The sequence below is a fragment of the Pituophis catenifer genome, unplaced genomic scaffold (assembly GCF_029215685.1).
Source record: "Pituophis catenifer annectens isolate HBS135680 unplaced genomic scaffold, rPitCat1.0.hap2 SCAF_14, whole genome shotgun sequence".
Classification (NCBI taxonomy): domain Eukaryota; kingdom Metazoa; phylum Chordata; class Lepidosauria; order Squamata; family Colubridae; genus Pituophis; species Pituophis catenifer.
The window spans coordinates 7,999,945-8,018,651 of record NW_027256894.1 but is presented as its reverse complement, the minus strand read 5'-3'; the positions used below and the strand labels follow the sequence as shown (position 1 = coordinate 8,018,651).

General features: G+C 45.0%; 2 protein-coding genes across 4 annotated transcripts in view; one reads left to right on the top strand and one right to left on the bottom strand.

The window, feature by feature from the left end:
• ANKDD1A (ankyrin repeat and death domain containing 1A) overlaps positions 1-10,050 on the top strand; it is a 42,333-nt gene extending 32,283 nt beyond the window's left edge. The window contains exons 13-17 of the mRNA XM_070953812.1: positions 970-1,065; positions 1,882-1,909; positions 4,869-5,030; positions 9,506-9,637; positions 9,986-10,050. Of these exons, the coding sequence (XP_070809913.1) occupies positions 970-1,065; positions 1,882-1,909; positions 4,869-5,030; positions 9,506-9,637; positions 9,986-10,050 (483 nt within the window). The remainder of the gene's footprint in view (positions 1-969; positions 1,066-1,881; positions 1,910-4,868; positions 5,031-9,505; positions 9,638-9,985) is intronic.
• Positions 10,051-14,154: 4,104 nt separating this feature from the next.
• The window catches only part of SPG21 (SPG21 abhydrolase domain containing, maspardin), a 29,333-nt gene continuing 24,780 nt past the window's right edge, over positions 14,155-18,707 (bottom strand). For all 3 annotated transcript variants that reach the window (XM_070953474.1, XM_070953476.1, XM_070953475.1), the window contains 4 exons: positions 18,571-18,679; positions 15,796-15,903; positions 15,410-15,550; positions 14,155-14,866 (listed from right to left, as the gene is read on the bottom strand). In XM_070953474.1, the coding sequence (XP_070809575.1) occupies positions 14,741-14,866; positions 15,410-15,550; positions 15,796-15,903; positions 18,571-18,679 (484 nt within the window). In that variant the 3' untranslated portion in view covers positions 14,155-14,740. The remainder of the gene's footprint in view (positions 14,867-15,409; positions 15,551-15,795; positions 15,904-18,570; positions 18,680-18,707) is intronic.

Here is an 18,707-nt window from a genome sequence, read left to right as displayed (position 1 = left end):
CTCTAAGGGTTCCAGTGTGAGGCCTCTTTTATGTAATAACACTATTTGAAGATAATAAATAGTGGATATATGAGGCCATTGTAGCAGAAATGTCATGGATTAAATCTGTCCTTCCGGACCTTAAGATCAAAACTTCTCTGCTAGACTTCGTTTTAGGTTTGGTCTAAGCCTAATATAGAGAGATTCTGGGGAGCGAACCCAGAATGGATCATATCAGGTGTTATTTGCTTCAACGGCAGGGAATTATCAATACAGGATGGACTGGAAACCCGTCCATATAGATATTTTAGTATTTTATCCTCTGTGATAATAGATTTTACTGAATCTGGCTTCCAAATATTCAGCTCAACAAATATTGCTTTTCCAAAAAGCAATCAGACTTTCTTGGTATTTATTTTTCCCTTGAAAACATTTTGTTTCTCATCCAAGAACCTTCTTCAGTTCTAACTGACTGGTGGGGAATGGAAGGATTTATATTCTTTGCAGTCATCTGGTCATTAACATGAAATTTTTCCTTTCCCCACCAGTCAATCAGAACTGAAGAAGCTTCTTCGATGAGAAGCTGAAACTTTTCCAAGGAAAAAACCCAAGAGAGTCCAGTTCTCTTTTGGAAAAATCACCTTTAGGACAACCATGATCTAGATGATTGAGAATCTCCATAGACATTCAGCTTGCTTGACAGTAAAATATAAAATGTTTGTGAATTCCTCCATGCTTTAAAAATCACAGTATAAATTTGGTATCTAATAATCTACACTGCATCAGCTACAAAAATGTGATTCCGTTTTCCTTGTCATCAGGCAAAATGAAATCTCTACTAAAAATGCTGCGATGGTTATCCTTCAATCACTGGAGTAAACACAGTCACGATATGGCAGGAGTTAAATATTTGCTGCCAGTTAATTTTAAAAAGCCCCAAAGTTTTGTCCTGTTCAACTCAGGGGATTTATATATATATTTTTCCTGCAGCAAGGAAAAACATCTCTGGACGTAGCTGCTCGTGGGAACCACATCAGTTTGGCTGATATGATCATCAAAGCGGACAGATTTTACAAGTGGGAGAAAGTAAGTTGGTTTGGTGGCTCTGAGGTGACCGAATGAGGTGAAGGAAGTTGGGGGCTGAGGAAATACGGGGCCCCAAATGGAAAGAAATTAACTGGGCGGAAGGGGAAGAGCACAAAATAATTTTCGGTAATAAAGATAAGCAGTTAATTGTGCAGAGGGGGAAAAAAACCCAGGGAAACAGGAAATTGTAGCTGTGGGATGCAGTCAGATGCAAAGAACTCGTTGAAATTTTCTGTCAAAACTGGGAGAATTTCTCCAGAGGAAACAGAAACCCTGCAATTGTTTCTCAAGGACAGAAATCTCTTTGCGGCAACAATCATGCTTGTATTGGAAAAAGCCCAGGGACTTGATTGATTGATTGAGCTGTATGGCTTCCCATCTCATTTAAACACCTCTGGGAAGGTCACAACAGGTAAAAATCTATATATATAAAAGTGAAATACCACTCACGCATCATCACGAAATCTCCAGAACCATAAAGCCTACAAACTTGAAATTTTTGCACGTATGGTCCTCTTGGCTTCTAGGTGCTCGCTAAGAAAGAATTTCTCAAAATGACCATCAGATCATTGGTATTTCTTATATTATTATTAACACGCTCTGATGCTAAGAAGTTAGATATTCTACTCCCCCTCCCCACCTGAAAAGAACTCTGTTCCAACTGCCACTTGGGCATGGGTGTGGCCAGCGTGTGACTCATCCGGCCTGTGGGCTGGGAGTTTAGACATTCTACTCCCCACCTGAAAGGGAGAGAAGGGGATAAGATAGGAGAGGCTTCTATGGGGCATGCCTGAGGGAGAGAAGAGGATAGGAGAGGATCATTGGGGCCAGCCTGAGGGAGAGAAGGGGATAAGATAGGAGAGGCCTCTGTGGAGAAAGCCTGAGGGAAAGAAGGGGAGAGGAGAGGATCAATGGGGCCAGCCTGAGAAAGAGAAAGGGATAGGAGAGGAGAGGCTTCTGTGGGGAAAGCCTGAGGAAAAGAAGGGGAGAGGAGAGGCTGATCTAACTACTCATTAATTTTCAAGCTGTAAATGTCGATTTATCAAACCCAATCACATAGTTTCCTAGCGGAGCATAGGTATCCAGCTCCAGATACCCTAGCGGAGCATGGGTATCCAATAAAACGGAGGGAAATATGAGAAGCCAGAGAGACCGTAGAAGAGTGGGGAGAGGATGGCCAATAGTAGATAGAACATTTATTGGACATGCATCGCGTGTCCACATTGATGTTAAATAGCTGCAAGAACATGCAGCACCTTCCTGGGGTATTTTTACCATTATCCTCTTTCCTTTGAATAGTTTTTTGAAAACCACTTTGTTTTCATCAAATGGAGTAGTAAGATAGAATAGAATATTCGTAGCTCAGGGTTGAACTCTGGAGTCCATGGTTCTCTCTGAGCTTGATGTTTTCTGGCAGACATTTCATGACCCAACTAGCTAACATCATCAGTACTAGACAGGAGTAGGGTTGATTCTTATTTTTATATGCAAAAGGCTTGCCCTGTCACTGATGGTGGGAGTGGATTTGGTGGCTCTTTGGTTGTGCTGTTGTTTACTTTAAGGCTTTACTGCTGAATCATTGTAATGCTGAGTCATGCTGTAATTAGGTAATCACTGGTTGTGAGGGTATTTAAGCAAGGTATTGTAACATGTTCAGTTGCTGCTATGATATGCTGCCATTGATGATGCTGATGTGGTATGCTACCAGAGTATGATAAGCTACCATTGAGAGGAGTTGCTATCTGCTATCATCGTTTGATGGATCTGCTACCATCGTGGTTTGTGAACCAGAGTAGATTTGTTATTCTAACCAACTACTGTTTGTTTGGTAAGAAGATATCTGTAACTACTGGACTGATTTAACTGGCAAAGACTTGGAATTTGTTTAAAGACTATGAGACTGTTTTTCTACTATAAAGTAAACTTTTGATAAACCAGTTTGCATATCTCTTATTCATCGCTCTCAGCAACGTTTCCTTGTGCATTTACTCTGCTGGTTGGTAACACAACACCAATATCCTTAACATTGTGTTTGTCTGAGCTGGCAGTTCCTTGTTTGGGATATTGTTGGCTTCTTGACTGTTGATCTAACGTGAAACTTGGTGTTAATTTCTGCTCATCAGGATGTTGATTGCTTAGTAAACACCACTCCCTACTGGCACTGATGATGTTACCTAGTATGGTAACAAAATATCTGCAAGAAAACAACCAACCACGGAGAGCACTACAGACTCCACCAAGTAGTAGGATCTGGTAGATGAAATGCAGGATAATGAGCAACCGGATAAAAGAGATCTGAGGACTGAAGGCCAAGAGGTTTTAGAAGGAAAGAGAAAGGATGTGATAGCAAAAAAAAAAAAAGCAGTGGCAGGAGGCATCCTCTCTTTATGGTCCATGTCAATCTCTGTGTGGCTGCCACATTAAATGGTTATGGTTGGTGGACATCTTACTCTAATCCATAGAGAAGAGAAGAGAAGAGAAGAGAAGAGAAGAGAAGAGAAGAGAAGAGAAGAGAAGAGAAGAGAAGAGAAGAGAAGAGAAGAGAATACAGTACAGTACAGTACAGTACAGTACAGTACAGTACAGTACAATACAATACAATACAATACAATACAATACAATACAATACAATACAATACAATACAATACAATACAATACAATTCTTTATTGGCCAAGGGTGATTGGACACACAAGGAATTTGTCTTGGTGCATACACTCTCAGTGTACATAAAAGAAAAGAAACATTCGCCAAGAATCATAAGGTACAACACTTAATGATAGTCATAGGGAACAAATAAGCAATCAGGAAACAATATCAATATAAATCGTAAGGATACAAGCAACAAAATTACAGTCATAAGTGAGACGAGATGGGTGATAGGAACGATGAGAAGATTAATAGTAGTGCAAACTTAATGAATAGTTTGATAGTGTTGAGGGAATTATTTGTTTAGCAGAGCGATGGCGTTTGGGGAAAAACTGTCCTTGTGTCTAGTTGTTCTGGTGTGCAGTGCTCTATAGTGTCGTTTTGAGGGTAGGAGTTGAAACACTTTATGTCCAGGATGCGAGGGGTCTGTAGATATTTTCACAGCCCTCTTTTTGACTCGTGCAGTATACAGGTCCTCCATGGAAGGCAGGTTGGTAGCCATTGTTTTTTCTGCAGTTCTAATTATCCTCTGAAGTCTGTGTCTGTCTTGTTGGGTTGCAGAGCCAAACATATTGCGGTTTGTGGGATTTGGGTTTAGGACATTGTGTGAACTGAGCCCTCAGTGTATGTTGAATCATAATTCATAGTTTACTGGTTTCGATGTAAACCCTACTTAGTGGTTAAATCGGTATTTCTCAACCTTGGCAACTTTAACCTGTGTGGATGTCCCAGATTTCCCCAGCCAGCTGGGAGTTGAAGTCCACACAGCTTAAAATGGCCAAGGTTGGGAAAAACTGGGTTAAATGAACCATAGCAAACCAGGTTTGTGTACTGCCCAGAGGTAGATGAAGAATTAGAAGTCAATTAATAAAGATTATAACCCATTCCATGTTTGGATCTGTGGGGGTGATTTACCACACGGCTCCTCCATTTCCCCCCTATAGAAGAGCAGTTACAGGAATCAAATCTCGCCCGACAAGACAGTGATACTAAGGGATTGTACTCAATCATTACACTAAGCTTGGGGTGTTTTAACCATGATTTATTGAATAACCACAAGCATCTGGATTCGTAACATGAACCGTGAAGGAAATGGTGATCTTTTTTTCCCCCAGGATAACCTCAACAGCGACTCTGATTCCTGGATAACTGAGCGTTTAACTTTCAAGCAAGACCATCGGCTGGAAACGCAACATATCCGTTCGGTGCTGTGGCGGCTCGCAACCAAATACCTCAAGGCCAATGAGTGGAAGAAACTTGCACATTATTGGAAATTCACGGAGGCGCACATCCGTGCAATCGAACACCAGTGGACAGGTAGGTGACAGAAGTAGCCTTCTTCCCAACTGCTGCTGAGTAGGAGTAGGAGCAGGGGTGGGCTGCTGGAGGTTCGCAGGGGTTCGGGAGAACCTGTAGCTAAGATTCTGTGCAGTTCAGAGAACTCCCAAATCCCACTCCTGGCTGGCCCGCCCACCCTTCCCCTCCCAGGAGTCCCCAAGTGGCCTGTTTTGGATGCAGGTAAGTGCAGGGTGTGTTTGGAGCGAAAAATGGGCCTACTGGAAATTCAGGCCTCCGGAGTCTGGGGAAGCCGTTTTCGCCCTCCCGGAAGCTCAAGAAAAGCCTCCGGAGCCCGGAGAGGGCAAAAGTGGCCCCCCTTGCCATGGAGCAGGTGGCTGACTAGGCCACACTCACCATAGCCATGCCCACCCAACAACCGGGCAGAGAACCCCTTGCTAAAATTTTTGAAGCCTACCCCTGAGTAGGAGACCGGGGACCGAGATCTCCATTCCAGTGGTTCCTGAACATATGAGAAGGGTGCCATGTGTTTAGCCAAAGATCTGGTCTATAGGAAGTCCTCAACTTACAAGTACAACTGGGACCAGAATTTCCACTGCTAACCAAGGAGGACACTAAGTGAGTCGTATCTGATTTTACAAAAAAAACAAAACAAAAAAAAAATTGCCACGATTGTTAAGCTAATCACTTCAGTCAAGTGAATCGTGCTATTAAGTGAACCCAGCTTCACCCATTGACTTCGCTTGTTGGAAACCATCTGAGAAGGTCACAATTGGCCTTGGATGCTGTAAACCTTATAAACATGCTGGTTGCCATGGCCCCAAATGTTGATCTCGTGACTCTGGGGATGCTGCAACAATCCAAGGACTGATCATGAGTGACTTTTTTCAGTGCCGTTATAACTTTCAGTTATCACTAAACAAATGGTTGTAAGTCCAGGACCATCTGTATTATGAAGAGGGTCTAACCAGCAGTTCTATCCAGCCGGTTCCATCTGGCTCATGAGAACCGGTAGCACTGGTGGCAGGAGGCTCCGCCCACCCGCCAGGACGTCATTACGTCCCGTTTTTACCCTCTGCCCATGTGCAGAAGAGGCGCATCAGTGGTGGGTTGCCCCCGGTTCGCACCGGTTCGATAGAACCGGTAGTAAAACTGGTGGGAGGCTCCGCCCACCAACCCTGATGTCATCAAAACGCTTCTGCACTTGCGCAGAAGAGCGCACGTGTGCCCCCCGCTGCGAACCGGTAGTAAAGGTAAGTAGAACCCACCCCTGAGGCACATGCACGCATAGTGTGCATGCTCCCGTTCCCAAACCAGTAGCAAAGGTAAGTGGATTTCACCACTGGGTCTAACTTCCTTAGAACATAGAGTAATAAGGTTGGAAAGGACCTTGGAGGTATTCTAGTCCAACCCCTTGCTGAAGCAGGAGATCCTATACTATTCCAGTTTTTTCTTGGAAATTTCTGGTATTGGAGCACCCACAACTTCTAGAGGCAAGTCGTTCCACAGATTCATTGTTCTCACTGTCAGGAAATTTCTCCTTAGTTCTAAATTGGTTCTCTCTCTTAATGATCTTCCACCCGTTACTTCTTCTTCTACTTTCAGGTGCTTTGGAGAATAAGTGGACTCCCTCTTCTTTGTGACAGCCCCTTAAATATTGGAAGGCAACTATCAGATCCTCCCTAGTCCTTCTCTTCGTTAGACTAGTCATACCCAGGTCCTTCAATCCTTCATCCGATGGCTTAGCCTCCATCATCTTTGCTGCTCTTCTCGGTACTCCTTCTAGGACCATGATGGCGAACCTATGACACACGTGCCAAAGGTGGCACGCAGCACCCTCTCTGTGGGCACGCGAGCCGTCGCCCCAGTTCAGCTCCACCACACATGCGCACGTGCCCCCCACCGGCCAGCTGGTCCTTGGGTCTCTGCCGTGCATGCACGGGAGTCGGGGGTGTGGGGGGCGCATGCATGCGGGAGATGGAGCGCTGTTGTGGCCCATCAGCAGCCTGTGCAGCTAGTAGCTGATTCGGACAGTGAGGAGGCTGGTGTGGTGCTGCGCCAGCAGCCTGTTCAGCTGGCACTCAAGTCAGGCAGTGAGGAGGCTGGAGAAGATGTGGTGCCAGAGGCGGGGATTCAGCCAGGCCTTCAGAACCTCCAGAAGTTCCCATAAGTGAAGAGGAAGAAGAGGAGGAGCCTCTTCTCGATGCACGGGCGCGCAGAGCTGCCAAAAGGCAGGAGTGGCTCCTCAGGAGGAGGTCTCCTCGAGAGTAAGGCTTGGGGCTAATTGGCCACTCCCTTAGCCTATCTAAGGAAGGACGACGACTGAGGCAATTTGCAGGGAACAACTTCGTTCATTCTCCTTCGCGTCTGGATCTTAGTTCTCTGCAAATTGCTTCTGGGCTTTCTGCCAACCATAGTAAGATCACGATTATTTATTCTTTGGATTCTTGTAGGCTGTTAAGAAAGTTAATTAACAGCCTTTGTTTGAAAAAGACTGATTTAATTTAGTAAACTAAGGTTTGTACAGACTTTGTGTGTGCTGCGTTCTTTGGGATCCGTAGCTGGGGCAGAACAGGCGCATGCGGGGGACGCATTTGTGGTGACTTGCATGCATATTGCATTTTGCAGGTTCAGGCGTGCACACTTTGAACAACTCGGTCCGGAAAAAGTTAGCCATCACTGTTCTAGGGTCTTTCAGACAGGCTAAAATAGCCGTCGCCCTTGGTTTTAAAAATGCAAGACTAGCGTTTTGACTCTGAGACCAGCACTGGAGGAAAACATCTCATGAAATATGAACGATGCGTCTGCTTCAGAGAGAGGAGACCAAACCAAGAAGCGGTTTGCGAGAAAAAAGAAGAAGTAAAAATCAAAAACCGCTTTGCTAGCCGGTATTTCTCTAACCTGGCTGCCATCCAGCCCATATTAGAGATAGCTGGCTCAGCTGTGACCGACTATTCATGTTGAAAAAAGCTGAATGAAGCATGTTTAAATTGGATTTTCTGTTCTCCCCAACCCCAGACAGCTTTTTAAAGAGAAATAGAGCTGCATCAGTGAGCGAGCCCAGCCTAACCCTCTGGGGAAGCGGTATTACTACTGTACCCCCTTCATCATCTCCAATGCAAGCCAGTGTTTTCTTTTCAGTGTTAAAAAAAAAATAATAAATCCCCAATGGAAAGCAATTGAGAAGAGTTACAGCAAATTAAAAAGATATCAAACATTGGCAATTCAGCAAAAGCCTTGAGCAGTGACATACTCAAAGACACTGTAGGAGGACAGCTATGTTGGTCCCTAGTGGCACCTTTTCAAACTATTCCATTTTATTAAAAGGCAGAAGCTTTTTCTTAATATATATAACACAATTTGTTAGCCCAGAGGCTGTATCTGAAAACAGCCAGTGCTTATTTACCCGGTTCTACTCATCAAAATGCAAACTGTCTGGTCTTTTCCCTTTCCCTTTGCTGGGATTTTCAATGCATTTACAATGAGGCCCATTCAGGGGATAAAAAATTTATTCTGAAATCAAATTAAAGGTAAAGGTTCCCCTCGCACATATGTGCTAGTCGTTCCCGACTCTAGGGGGCGGTGTTCATCTCCGTTTCACAGCCGAAGAGCCAGCGCTGTCCGAAGACGTCTCCGTGGTCATGTGGCCGGCACGACTCAATGCCGAAGGTGCACGGAATGCTGTTACCTTCCCACCAAAGGTGGTCCCTATTTTTTCTACTTGCATTTTTTACCTCCTTTTGAACTGATAGGTTGGCAGAAGCTGGGACAAGTAATGGGAGCTCACCCCGTTACGCGGCACTAGGGATTCGAACCGCTGATCTGCCGACCTTTCGATCGAAAAGCTCAGCATCTTAGCCACTGAGCCTCGGCGTCCCTTATTCTTACGTATTCTTATGTATTCTTACGGCAGTTTTATTCTTCTGTTAAATCATGTCTAATTCTCAGAGGTTGCCCAGACAAGTCCCTACAGTTTTTCTTTGGCAAGGTTTTTCAGAAGTAGTTTGCCACTTCTCCTTAAGTAATTCCTGGGTCTGAAGAGAGGAAGTGGCCCAAGGTTATGCAGCTAACTTGGTGCCCAGAACAAGACTTAAACTCAGGGTTTCCTGGTGAGTTCATTCTAGCTTGATGCTTAAATACGACACAACATTGGCTCTCTACAACAGTACAAGAACCTATAAATCAACTTGACTTGACTATTGAGATTTGAAAACACTGTTCTGATCAGTTAATCAGTTGTACACTAATCAACACTATTATGTGATTCCAAAGCCTAGTCATAGTACACCTGCCACAACAGGAAATTATGCATCTCCATGTGCATCAAGTTCCGCGCATCATGATGTCATCAATCAAACTGCTTACAGTACATCATGAAGTGACATCGTTTGGGTCATTTGTTGATGATGATATTATGACACATGATATCATTATGACATCCATAATCCATAACCTTGGAATATCTCACTTCAACTGTGTTCTTCCTTTTTCGCCAGGCACCAAAAGCTACCGAGAACATGGCCATCGGATGCTGCTGATATGGCTTCATGGGACCATCATGGCAAGAGAAAATCCAATCAAAGGATTGTATGAAGGGCTGGTCAGCATCGGGAGGAGCGACTTAGCAGGTATGGTGACTCCTTGGCCCTTCTCTTTGGTCTAGTGGGCTGGTTCAGCCCAGGATCAGAGCCGCTGTGGCGCAGTGCTTAGAATGCAGTACTGCAGGCTCCTTCTGCTGACTGCCACCTGCCTGCAATTTGGCAGATCGAATCTCACCAGGCTCAAGGTTGATTCAGCCTTCCATCCCTTCCAAGGTGGGTAAAATGAGGGCCCAGATTATTGGGGGAAATACGCTGACTCTGTAAACCACTCACCCTGTGAAGCGGTATATAAGTGTAAGTGCTATTGCTATTGCTATCAGCTGGATCAAGCCAAAGTCCAGCTTAGACACATCCGTATGTTTTCTCTTCCGACAGAAAGTATCCGGAAACAAGCGAATGCAGAGTCGCCCGCATCTCCACGCAGGTGTTCAGCAATGTGAGGTCCGAGGTGCTTCAGAACATGACTCCATGCGACTCTGCCAGAGGTTTCTTTCAGGACTTGCATCCAAAGGGACACCATTTCCAAGGGCTTCTTGCCATCTTGAATGGCAAGCTTTCCAATCCAGGTCAGGGCCACGTAAACCGTCTTATGGGCAGACTCTCAATCACAGCAATGCATCCGTAGGACCTCAGTTGGAGAAAAGGGGACATAACCGGATTTTATTCTCCCCCCTCCCCACCCGAAGGTCTGAGATAAGGTCTAAAGCTGACTTTACAAGGGATTTTTATCTGTTCTTATCATTGCCATTCGATCCCATTGATTTAATGTTTATGGAGATTCTCGGTCATCCCATTGATTTGATATCTGGAATAACGGTAACAACGAAAGCAGGTTTATACCTCTTTATACATGTCCTTAATTGGAAAAAGTTAACACGGGGGGGGGGGGCGGTTCAGCATCCACCCAGCTTCTTGTTCTTCTGTATTGTAGTAACACAGCTAATGCCTCTAAAACTCTTGGCTACGCCTCACACCACAGCCACCAGATTGCAAACCAGCATCTCTAAGGACGATCATCCCTCTGGTTGCTAACAATCTCTTCTTGGTCCAGAGTTAACTTTTTTCTGTCCTCTTCATGTTGCTATCTTGTTTTCAAATTAAGAGTTCATAAAGATGCGTTAAGGGAACGCAGTGGCTCAGTGGCTAAGACGCTGAGCTTGTTGATCGAAAGGTTGGCAGTTCAGCGGTTCGAATCCCTACTGCCGCGTAACAGGGTGAGCTCCCGTTATTTGTCCCAGCTTCTGCCAACCTAGCAGTTCGAAAGCATGTAAAAAATGCAAGTAGAAAAATAGGGACCAATAGCGTTCCGTGCGCCTTCGGTGTTCATGCCGGTCACATGATCACAAAATTGTCATCACAGTGCTGGTTCTTCGGCTTAGAAACAGAGATGAGCAACGCCCCCTAGATTCGGGAACGACTAGCACATATGCGTGAGGGGAACCTTTATCTTTAAAGACGTGTTTCCTTCAATGGAATCTGCCCACCCATCTTATCCTAAGAGCATGCTTTGTAGGCAGACACATGATCGGAACATTCTGCCAAAGGGTTATTCTGGCAGTTCCACTTCGGATTAATCTTGAGTTTCAAAAGTTGTGCAATGCTTGCTTTTCAAGTGACTCTTCTAAAATATGGAGAAGCAGGGATTTTATGCCTCTCCCTCCCAACAGATGTCACCCATATACCGTATTTTCCAGAGTATAAGATGCATCTTTTTCCCCCTAAAAGGGGGTGAACATTTGGGTGCGTCTTATACACCAAATGTAGCCCTGCCCACTCACTGGCCCCTACCCTTTGGCCTCTGCTTCCCAGAAATTTACCTCCGTGCAGCAACAGCCTATTTCAGCTTCAGCACAGCCTAATTAGCACAAGTTGATTGACTGTTGGATCGGCCTCCCGACTCTCAGCTGTTTCAGGCTGCAGGGATTGCCATTGCCTATTGCTGCGCTGGCCACTGCTGCTTGCTGAAAGGTAAATTGCTGGGAGCAGATTTTTTTTCTTATGCTAATCAAGCTATGCTGAAAACGAAAATGAAAGTAAAGCAGGCTGTTTGCTGTTTGCTGCAACGAGGCAATTGCTGGGAGGCAGAGGCAGATTTTTCTTGTTTTCCTCATCAAAAAAAGTAGATGCGTCTTATAGTCCGGAACATCTTAAACTCTGAAAAATATGGTACTTGTGCAGACTTGGGATACATCGAGATGAATATGCTACTTGGCATCACGCTGGTTTGCATGGGAAAATTTTCCAGTTCAAAAATTTCCTAGAAACTCACATCTTTTGCTTCTAAGTTTCATTCTTTCTTTCACTTCCTCCCAAAATCTTTGGAAAGCTCTTCTTTGGCGAAATTTCTGATGGCTGTAGATATCACAACATCCAGTTCTCATTATAGATTATAGCAGAATGATCCTCTTAAGATTCAACGGATCCGTTTTGAAAACTCTTTTTGAGTTCACACAGGACGTTCCACCTAGTTATTATCTCATGTGCTGTATTAACTGAACCATAAGCCTACCCAAGGTGAGCCATCGAGCAAAACTTAACTGTGGTTAAATCTGACCGCAATTAGAATGGAAGGATTTATCGCTGCTAGCTTTCACTAACCTGGTTCAGGGTGCCGTGTGAACAATCACGGGATATCTCTCTTCTGGAAACAGAGCCAAAATTACACTTGCACTAACACAACAGCACAAGGTCTCACTAATACAACAGCAGCTTAGGTCTCTATGGAGACCTGGCAACTTCTGCTTAGTTCACCGCATCCTTTTGTTGAACATTACTCCAAATCTGGATGTCCACATCTGGGGAGAACAGCTGGCACAATCCAGAGGTGGATTCACTTACCTTCCCTACCGGTTCCCAAATGTGACCACTCGCTCTGCCACCTCTGCGCATGCGCACGGCCTTCTGCGCATGTGCAGTAGTTGCGCATTATGTCCGGGCAGGTGGGCGGAGCCTCCCACAGCCGCTGCTACCGGTTCGCGCGATCCGGAGAGAACCAGCTGAATCCGACCACTGGCTCAATCCATGAGACGTTTAATGCTAGGTGGCTTATGGATGCAAAGGGGGGAACCATTCTACTGTTTCAGCCAACATTTTTTGTGGTCCATGTTATTTTTATTTTTATATATCTCAACTATGCACACGGAGCTAGCTAGGGTAGGTGGCTGGCTTCTGTGCCTTTGGCTGGGCCTCTTCAGCCTGGCCTTTTTCAGCCTTGGTGATCTGTCCCCGTCCACACACACACACAAACACAGCCAGCCGAGGGTTAAGGAAGCACTTGGAACACACCCAGCTCTTTATCTCCAACTTGGCAGCGATATACACGCCGTCTGCCAAGTGCTTTTATTTCCACAGAAAACAGAAAGATAAATACTCAGCTTCCAAACGTCCAACAACAATAAATATTCCTCCCAGCAGTTCCGAACGAGGCTTTAGTGACTATCCAAGGTTAGTTTTGTTCGTCACAAGGATCACTGGCCACCACCCCTCTGGGGTGTGGTCCAGTGACTCAGTTCTAATCCCTAGCACGCCTCCTGAGCTGCTGCAATCGTTTATCACGCCTTCGGAGGCGTGCGTCCAGGAATGATGTTTCTCCTTCGCTCTCATCCAAGCCACCTGTCTCTCTGTTAATCTCCTCTCCCTCGGCCGGCACCTGAGACAGTGCCAGAGGGGAGGGGCCTGGAGAGGGAGGCCTGGCTGACTCCTCTTCCTCATGCTCGGAGCTTTCTTCCTCCGATGGGACAGGCTCAGAGGGCGGGGCCACAACACTTGGGACATTTCCCTTTGAGGAAGAGATTTACACACCAGCCTGCCTACGCTGTGATCTGTCAGAAAGGCAGTGGGTGAGAGGATACAGCTCTAAGATTGGTGCCTGGAGGTGCATTACACACTTTCTTTGGGCATTGGTTACTCGTCTCTGCCGAAAGGTCCAGGTGATGGATGATACCAATTGCAGGGGAGAAGCTTGGGACAGTCTCCAGACTCCATCGTTGTTTGCCCTGATCCCAAAATCCTGAAGAGGACTCTGGGCCCCAGGATTCACACACACACACACACACACACACACACACACACACACACACAGTTTCCAGCTGTACAAATATGCACTTTCAACTTCAAAACAGTGTTCTCACCAGTGCTGATACGACAGTGTTTTATCTACAGGACAGTACACTTTTCTTAAATTTGTCCTTAAGGTTTTTGTATTTTTAAAGCAATGTCGAAACATCTGGTTTTCAAATAAATGGTTTTTTCCCCCCCTCTTACGTTTTTGTTTGTAGTTCCTGAAAACTTGGAAACTGTCACTTCGTGGAAAACCTGAATCATTTTAGGTCTCAATAACCCATCTCCAACTTTCAATGAATTTTAATCTCCCGGAATTATGAAGAGCACAATTGGAAATTCTGTATTTGTAAAATTTCCAAAATTCTAATCTAACTGGAAGGCTCCAGATCAGGCAGGATATTACAAACTCCAAATCTTAAAGATGAAGCAAAGCTATTACCTTGCAAATTCTTAATAGCAAAATAACTGGGGCCCTTCCCACGGCCAGTTAAAATTTTATTCAAAAACAAAGTACGATAGCAAATTAATTTTACAAAAAAAACCCTTTGATTTCAAGTCATTAAGCGGCAACAGTATATAAAGAAACGTAACAGCAACATTGACACTTCCAACATAGTTTAAAACTAAATATTCAAATTATAAATGACCTTACAGGCATCTGTAATTTGTTCATAGTAGCCCCTCTCTGCATGGAGATATAGATTTGTATATATATATATATATATTAAAAAGATTTATTCTCGGTAAGAGCACAGTAATGAAAGCTTTGGTACCAAAAGTTTGTCTCTGAGAGTTGCATTTGTTTTGTTTTTGTTTTAAACAAGTCTTCCAAAGTTGCATCCTTAACTTTTATTATCCAAACTTAGCTTGTGAAACAGAAATGGGAGCGAGCGTCCATAGCCTTATTTCAGGTAATGAAATCCATCCAGCTGAGTTTAAGGACACCATTCTAACCAGTTTAGTGGGAAAAGAGAAAGACAAGAAGGTGGTCAGATGTGATTGGGTAGGACATCTGCCAACAAGGAAAGAGGTGAGGCCCTCCAGATGAAAGAACGGCCAATCGTCCAATTACGATGCTTGTTCTTGTTCGTTGCTAGATTGGAGGTTGGCTTTCTGGACTTCTAGTTCTTCTGCGCTGATCATGGAGGGGTCAATGGCAGCATATCTGGTCCCATGGAACTGAAGCAAGTGTATCTATAGGACAGATGGACAGAAGTAGAATCTATTCATTCCTTTTTTCCCCCTCTAAACCATAAAACATTGACATTGACTCTACTGTCACCCATGAGGGAGGAAAAAGTTGCAGTTGCCTAAACTGCGAGATGGGCGGCATACATCGTATTTTTTGCTCCGTATGACGCATCTGACCATAAGACGCACTCCCGTTTTTGGCCTCCGCGCACCCCATTTTCAGCTTCCGCATGTCTGTTTTCGATGGCTTTCACATGTCCCGTTTTCGATCTCCGTGCACCCCATTTTTGGCTTCCACACATCCCGGGGCGCACAGAGGCCAAAAATGAGATGCGCAGAGGTCAAAAACGGAACACATAAAGGCTAAAAACGCAAAAACGGCTGGCAGGTGGGGGCCGGGGCTTCGGCAATATTCACTCCATAAGACGCACAGGCATTTCCACCCATTTTTGGGAGACAAAAAAGTATGTCTTATGGAGCAAAAAATACAGTAAATTGGATGGATGGATGGGTAAGTGAACGAACGAATGAATAAGCAGAACTTACTTGGATATAAAGGTTTACTTCAGCGCTTCTGCAGAGATACGGAAAATTTCCTCCTGTTTTCAGATGAGCTCTCCTGGCGTTGGGATACAATTTATACATCTCTTCCTTGGCTTCTGTAGACAGGGCACTCTGATCAAATACCTAAAAGTCAAAAACAGCATCAGCCTGAGTTTTGCCACCCCTTATCATGGAGCCCAGGGTCTTTCCCTGAAGCAGTAGGTCTCTCCTTTTATTCCAGAAGGTCCCAAGGCATGGTGGAAACGGTGCCGGCGTAACCACCATAGACACAGGTCCTCCTGGATTGGAGACTCCCACAAATCAACAACCAGCCAAACCAGTTTCATCTCATCCTTATCGGCTATAGGAATATGCCCAAGATTGCTCACGTCCATGATGGTGACGGGGACATCTCGGATCTTATGAGGTTCAACGTAGGAATTCTGGCAATTGAGAGTCAGTCTTGAAGCCAGTTCGCTCTGGCCCAAACTTTCCAGCTGTCAGACGTTTAAAAATAAAATAAAATAAAAAACACTGTCAATTTGGGTCTGAAATCTGGTGACCAAGAAATAGAATACAGAATACAAAAGTTGGAAGGGATCTTGGAGGTCTCCTAGTACATACATACAGGCAGGGGTGGGGCTGCTGGGGGTTCGCAGGGCTTCGGGAGAACCTCTAGCTAAGATTCTGTGCAGTTTGAAGAACCCCCAAATCCCACTTCCGGCTGGCCCTGCCCACTCCACCCCTCCCCTCCCAGGAGTCCCCACACGGCCTGTTTTGGATGCAGGTAATGGCAGGGCGTGCGCGGAGGCTCAAGGAGGGTGAAAAACAGGCCTACCGGAAGTTCAGGAAGAGGGCCTCCGGAGCCTGGGGAGGCCATTTTCACCCTCCCGGAGGCTCAAAAAATGTCTGCAGAGCCTGGGGAGGGCAAAAACCTCCCCACCCCCACTGTGGTGCAAGAGGCCAATTAGGCCACACCCACCATGGCCACACCCACCCAGCAACCGGGCACAAGAACCCCTTATTAAAATTTTTGAAGCCCATCCCTGGATACAGGTAGTCCTCGACTTACGACCACAATCGAGCCCAACATTTCTATTGCTCTGTGAGAAAACTCTGTTAAGCGAGTTTTGCCCCATTTTATGATCTTTCTTGCCACGGTTGTTAAATGAATCACTGAAGCAATTAAGATAGTAACATGGTTGTTGAGTGAATCTGGCTTCTCCATGGACTTTGTTTGTCAGAAGGTCACCAAAAAAAAAGTGATCACCTGATCCCAGGACACCTGCGACCTTCATAAATATGAGCCAGTGGCCAAGCATCTGGATTCTGATCATGTAACTATGGGGAAGCTGCTACGGTGGTTAAGTTATGAAAAATGGTCAATAAGTGTTCTGCCACAGCTACAGACCCCAAAAAACGCAGCACACACAAAGTCTGTACAAACCTTAGTTTACTAAATTAAATCAATCTTTTTCAAACAAAGGCTGTTAATTAACTTTCTTAACAGCCTACAAGAATCCAAAGAATAAATAATCGTAATCTTACTATGGTTGGCAGAAAGCCCAGAAGCAATTTGCAGGAAGCTGATAAGAGAACTAAGATCAGGACACGAGAGTGAATGAAGTTGTTCCCTGCAAATTGCTTCAGTTGGCATTCCTCCTTAAATAGGCTAAGAAAGCCCCAAGCCTTACTCTCGAGGAGACCTCCTCCTGAGAAGCCACTCCTGCCTTTTGGCAGCTCTGCGCCCCCGTGGATCGAGAAGAGACTCCTCCTCTTCTTCCTCTTCACTTATGGGAGCTTCTGGAGGTTCTGAAGGCCCTGGCTGAATCCCCGCCTCTGGCACCACATCTTCTCCAGCCTCCTCATTGTCCGACTCGAGTGCCAGCTGCACAGGCTGCTGGTGCAGCACCACACCAGCCTCCTCGCTGTCGGAATCAGCTACTAGCTGCACAGGCCGCTGATGGGCCACAACAATAAGTCACTTTTTTCCAGTGCTGTTGTAACGTCAAACGGTCATTAAATGAATTTGTCAAGATTTGAAACTTACTCATGCTGCTTTCACTTTTATTGCTTCTCAGCTTGCCAACAAATTATGGGGGCGAGGGAAAGGGGAATTGGATTGTAACCATCAAGCACTCAGCCCTGAGAACCAAGGTCACTTCAGCAGGCGTTTGCCAGAGCTTCCAGACATCTTCTCACCATCATACTTTGACACTTAATTGGACAATGTGACCTGCACTAATTGGAGGGAGGGAGGACTCTATACTTTAATTACCATATTTTTTGGAGTATAAGACCAAACAAGAGGGTGAAAATCTGGGTGCGTTTTATACTCCGAATGTAGCCCCACCCAGCCTCTCACACAGAGATTTCAGAGGCTGAAAAAAGCCTCTGAAAGAAGCTTCAGAAAAAAAGCCTCAGAAATGAAGCTTCAGAAAAAAGCCTCTGAAACAGCTTCAAAAAAAAAAGCCCCCAAACAGCTTCAGAAAAAAGCCTCTGAAAGAAGCTTCAGAAAAAAAGCCTCAGAAATGAAGCTTCAGAAAAAAGCCTCTGAAACAGAACTTCAGAAAAAAAGTCTCCAAGCAGAGCTTCAGAAAAAAAGCCTCTGAAAGAAGCTTCAGAAAAAAAGCCTCTGAAACAGAGCTTGAGAGGCTTTTTTCTAAAGCTGTGTTTCAGAAGTTTCAGAGGCAGAAAAAAAAGCAAGGCACAGAGCTCACAACCAACGAACCTGTTGCTAAAATTCACCTCTGGGAACAGCTGATTGGGGGGTATTCCGGGAGGCCGATCCACCTGCCAATCAGCTTTTTTCTTATTTCCCTCCCCAAAAACTAAGGTGCGTCTTATACTCCAGTGGGTCTTATATATTGAATTACGCGGGAATTAGCCAGAGTTGGTTTTCCTTTCATTCTGTGTCAAAATGATGTACTCAATAAAGTTCTGCATTAAGAGATCGGATCATTTCGATAGTGCTTGTTGGGTTGGGTTCCATCAGTAGGAACCCTGACAGAACTGTTGTAAGTCGAGGACTACCTGCGTGCGCGCGCACACACACACACACACTTCACTGAACAGAAAAAAGGAAAAGAAAAGACAATTCAAAACACCCAGGACAAACTTCAGAACACCATCAAGCAACCAACTTGACTGTTATGGATCTTTACCCTATCCACCATGAAATCAATTCCGTCAGCCATTTCAGGATCTACGGGACCAGAGGCAAAATTCCCAAGGACGATTTTCTTCAACATGAAGGCAGGCAACAACCAGAAGCTGGAAAGAGAGAGGAATATAAAGGTAA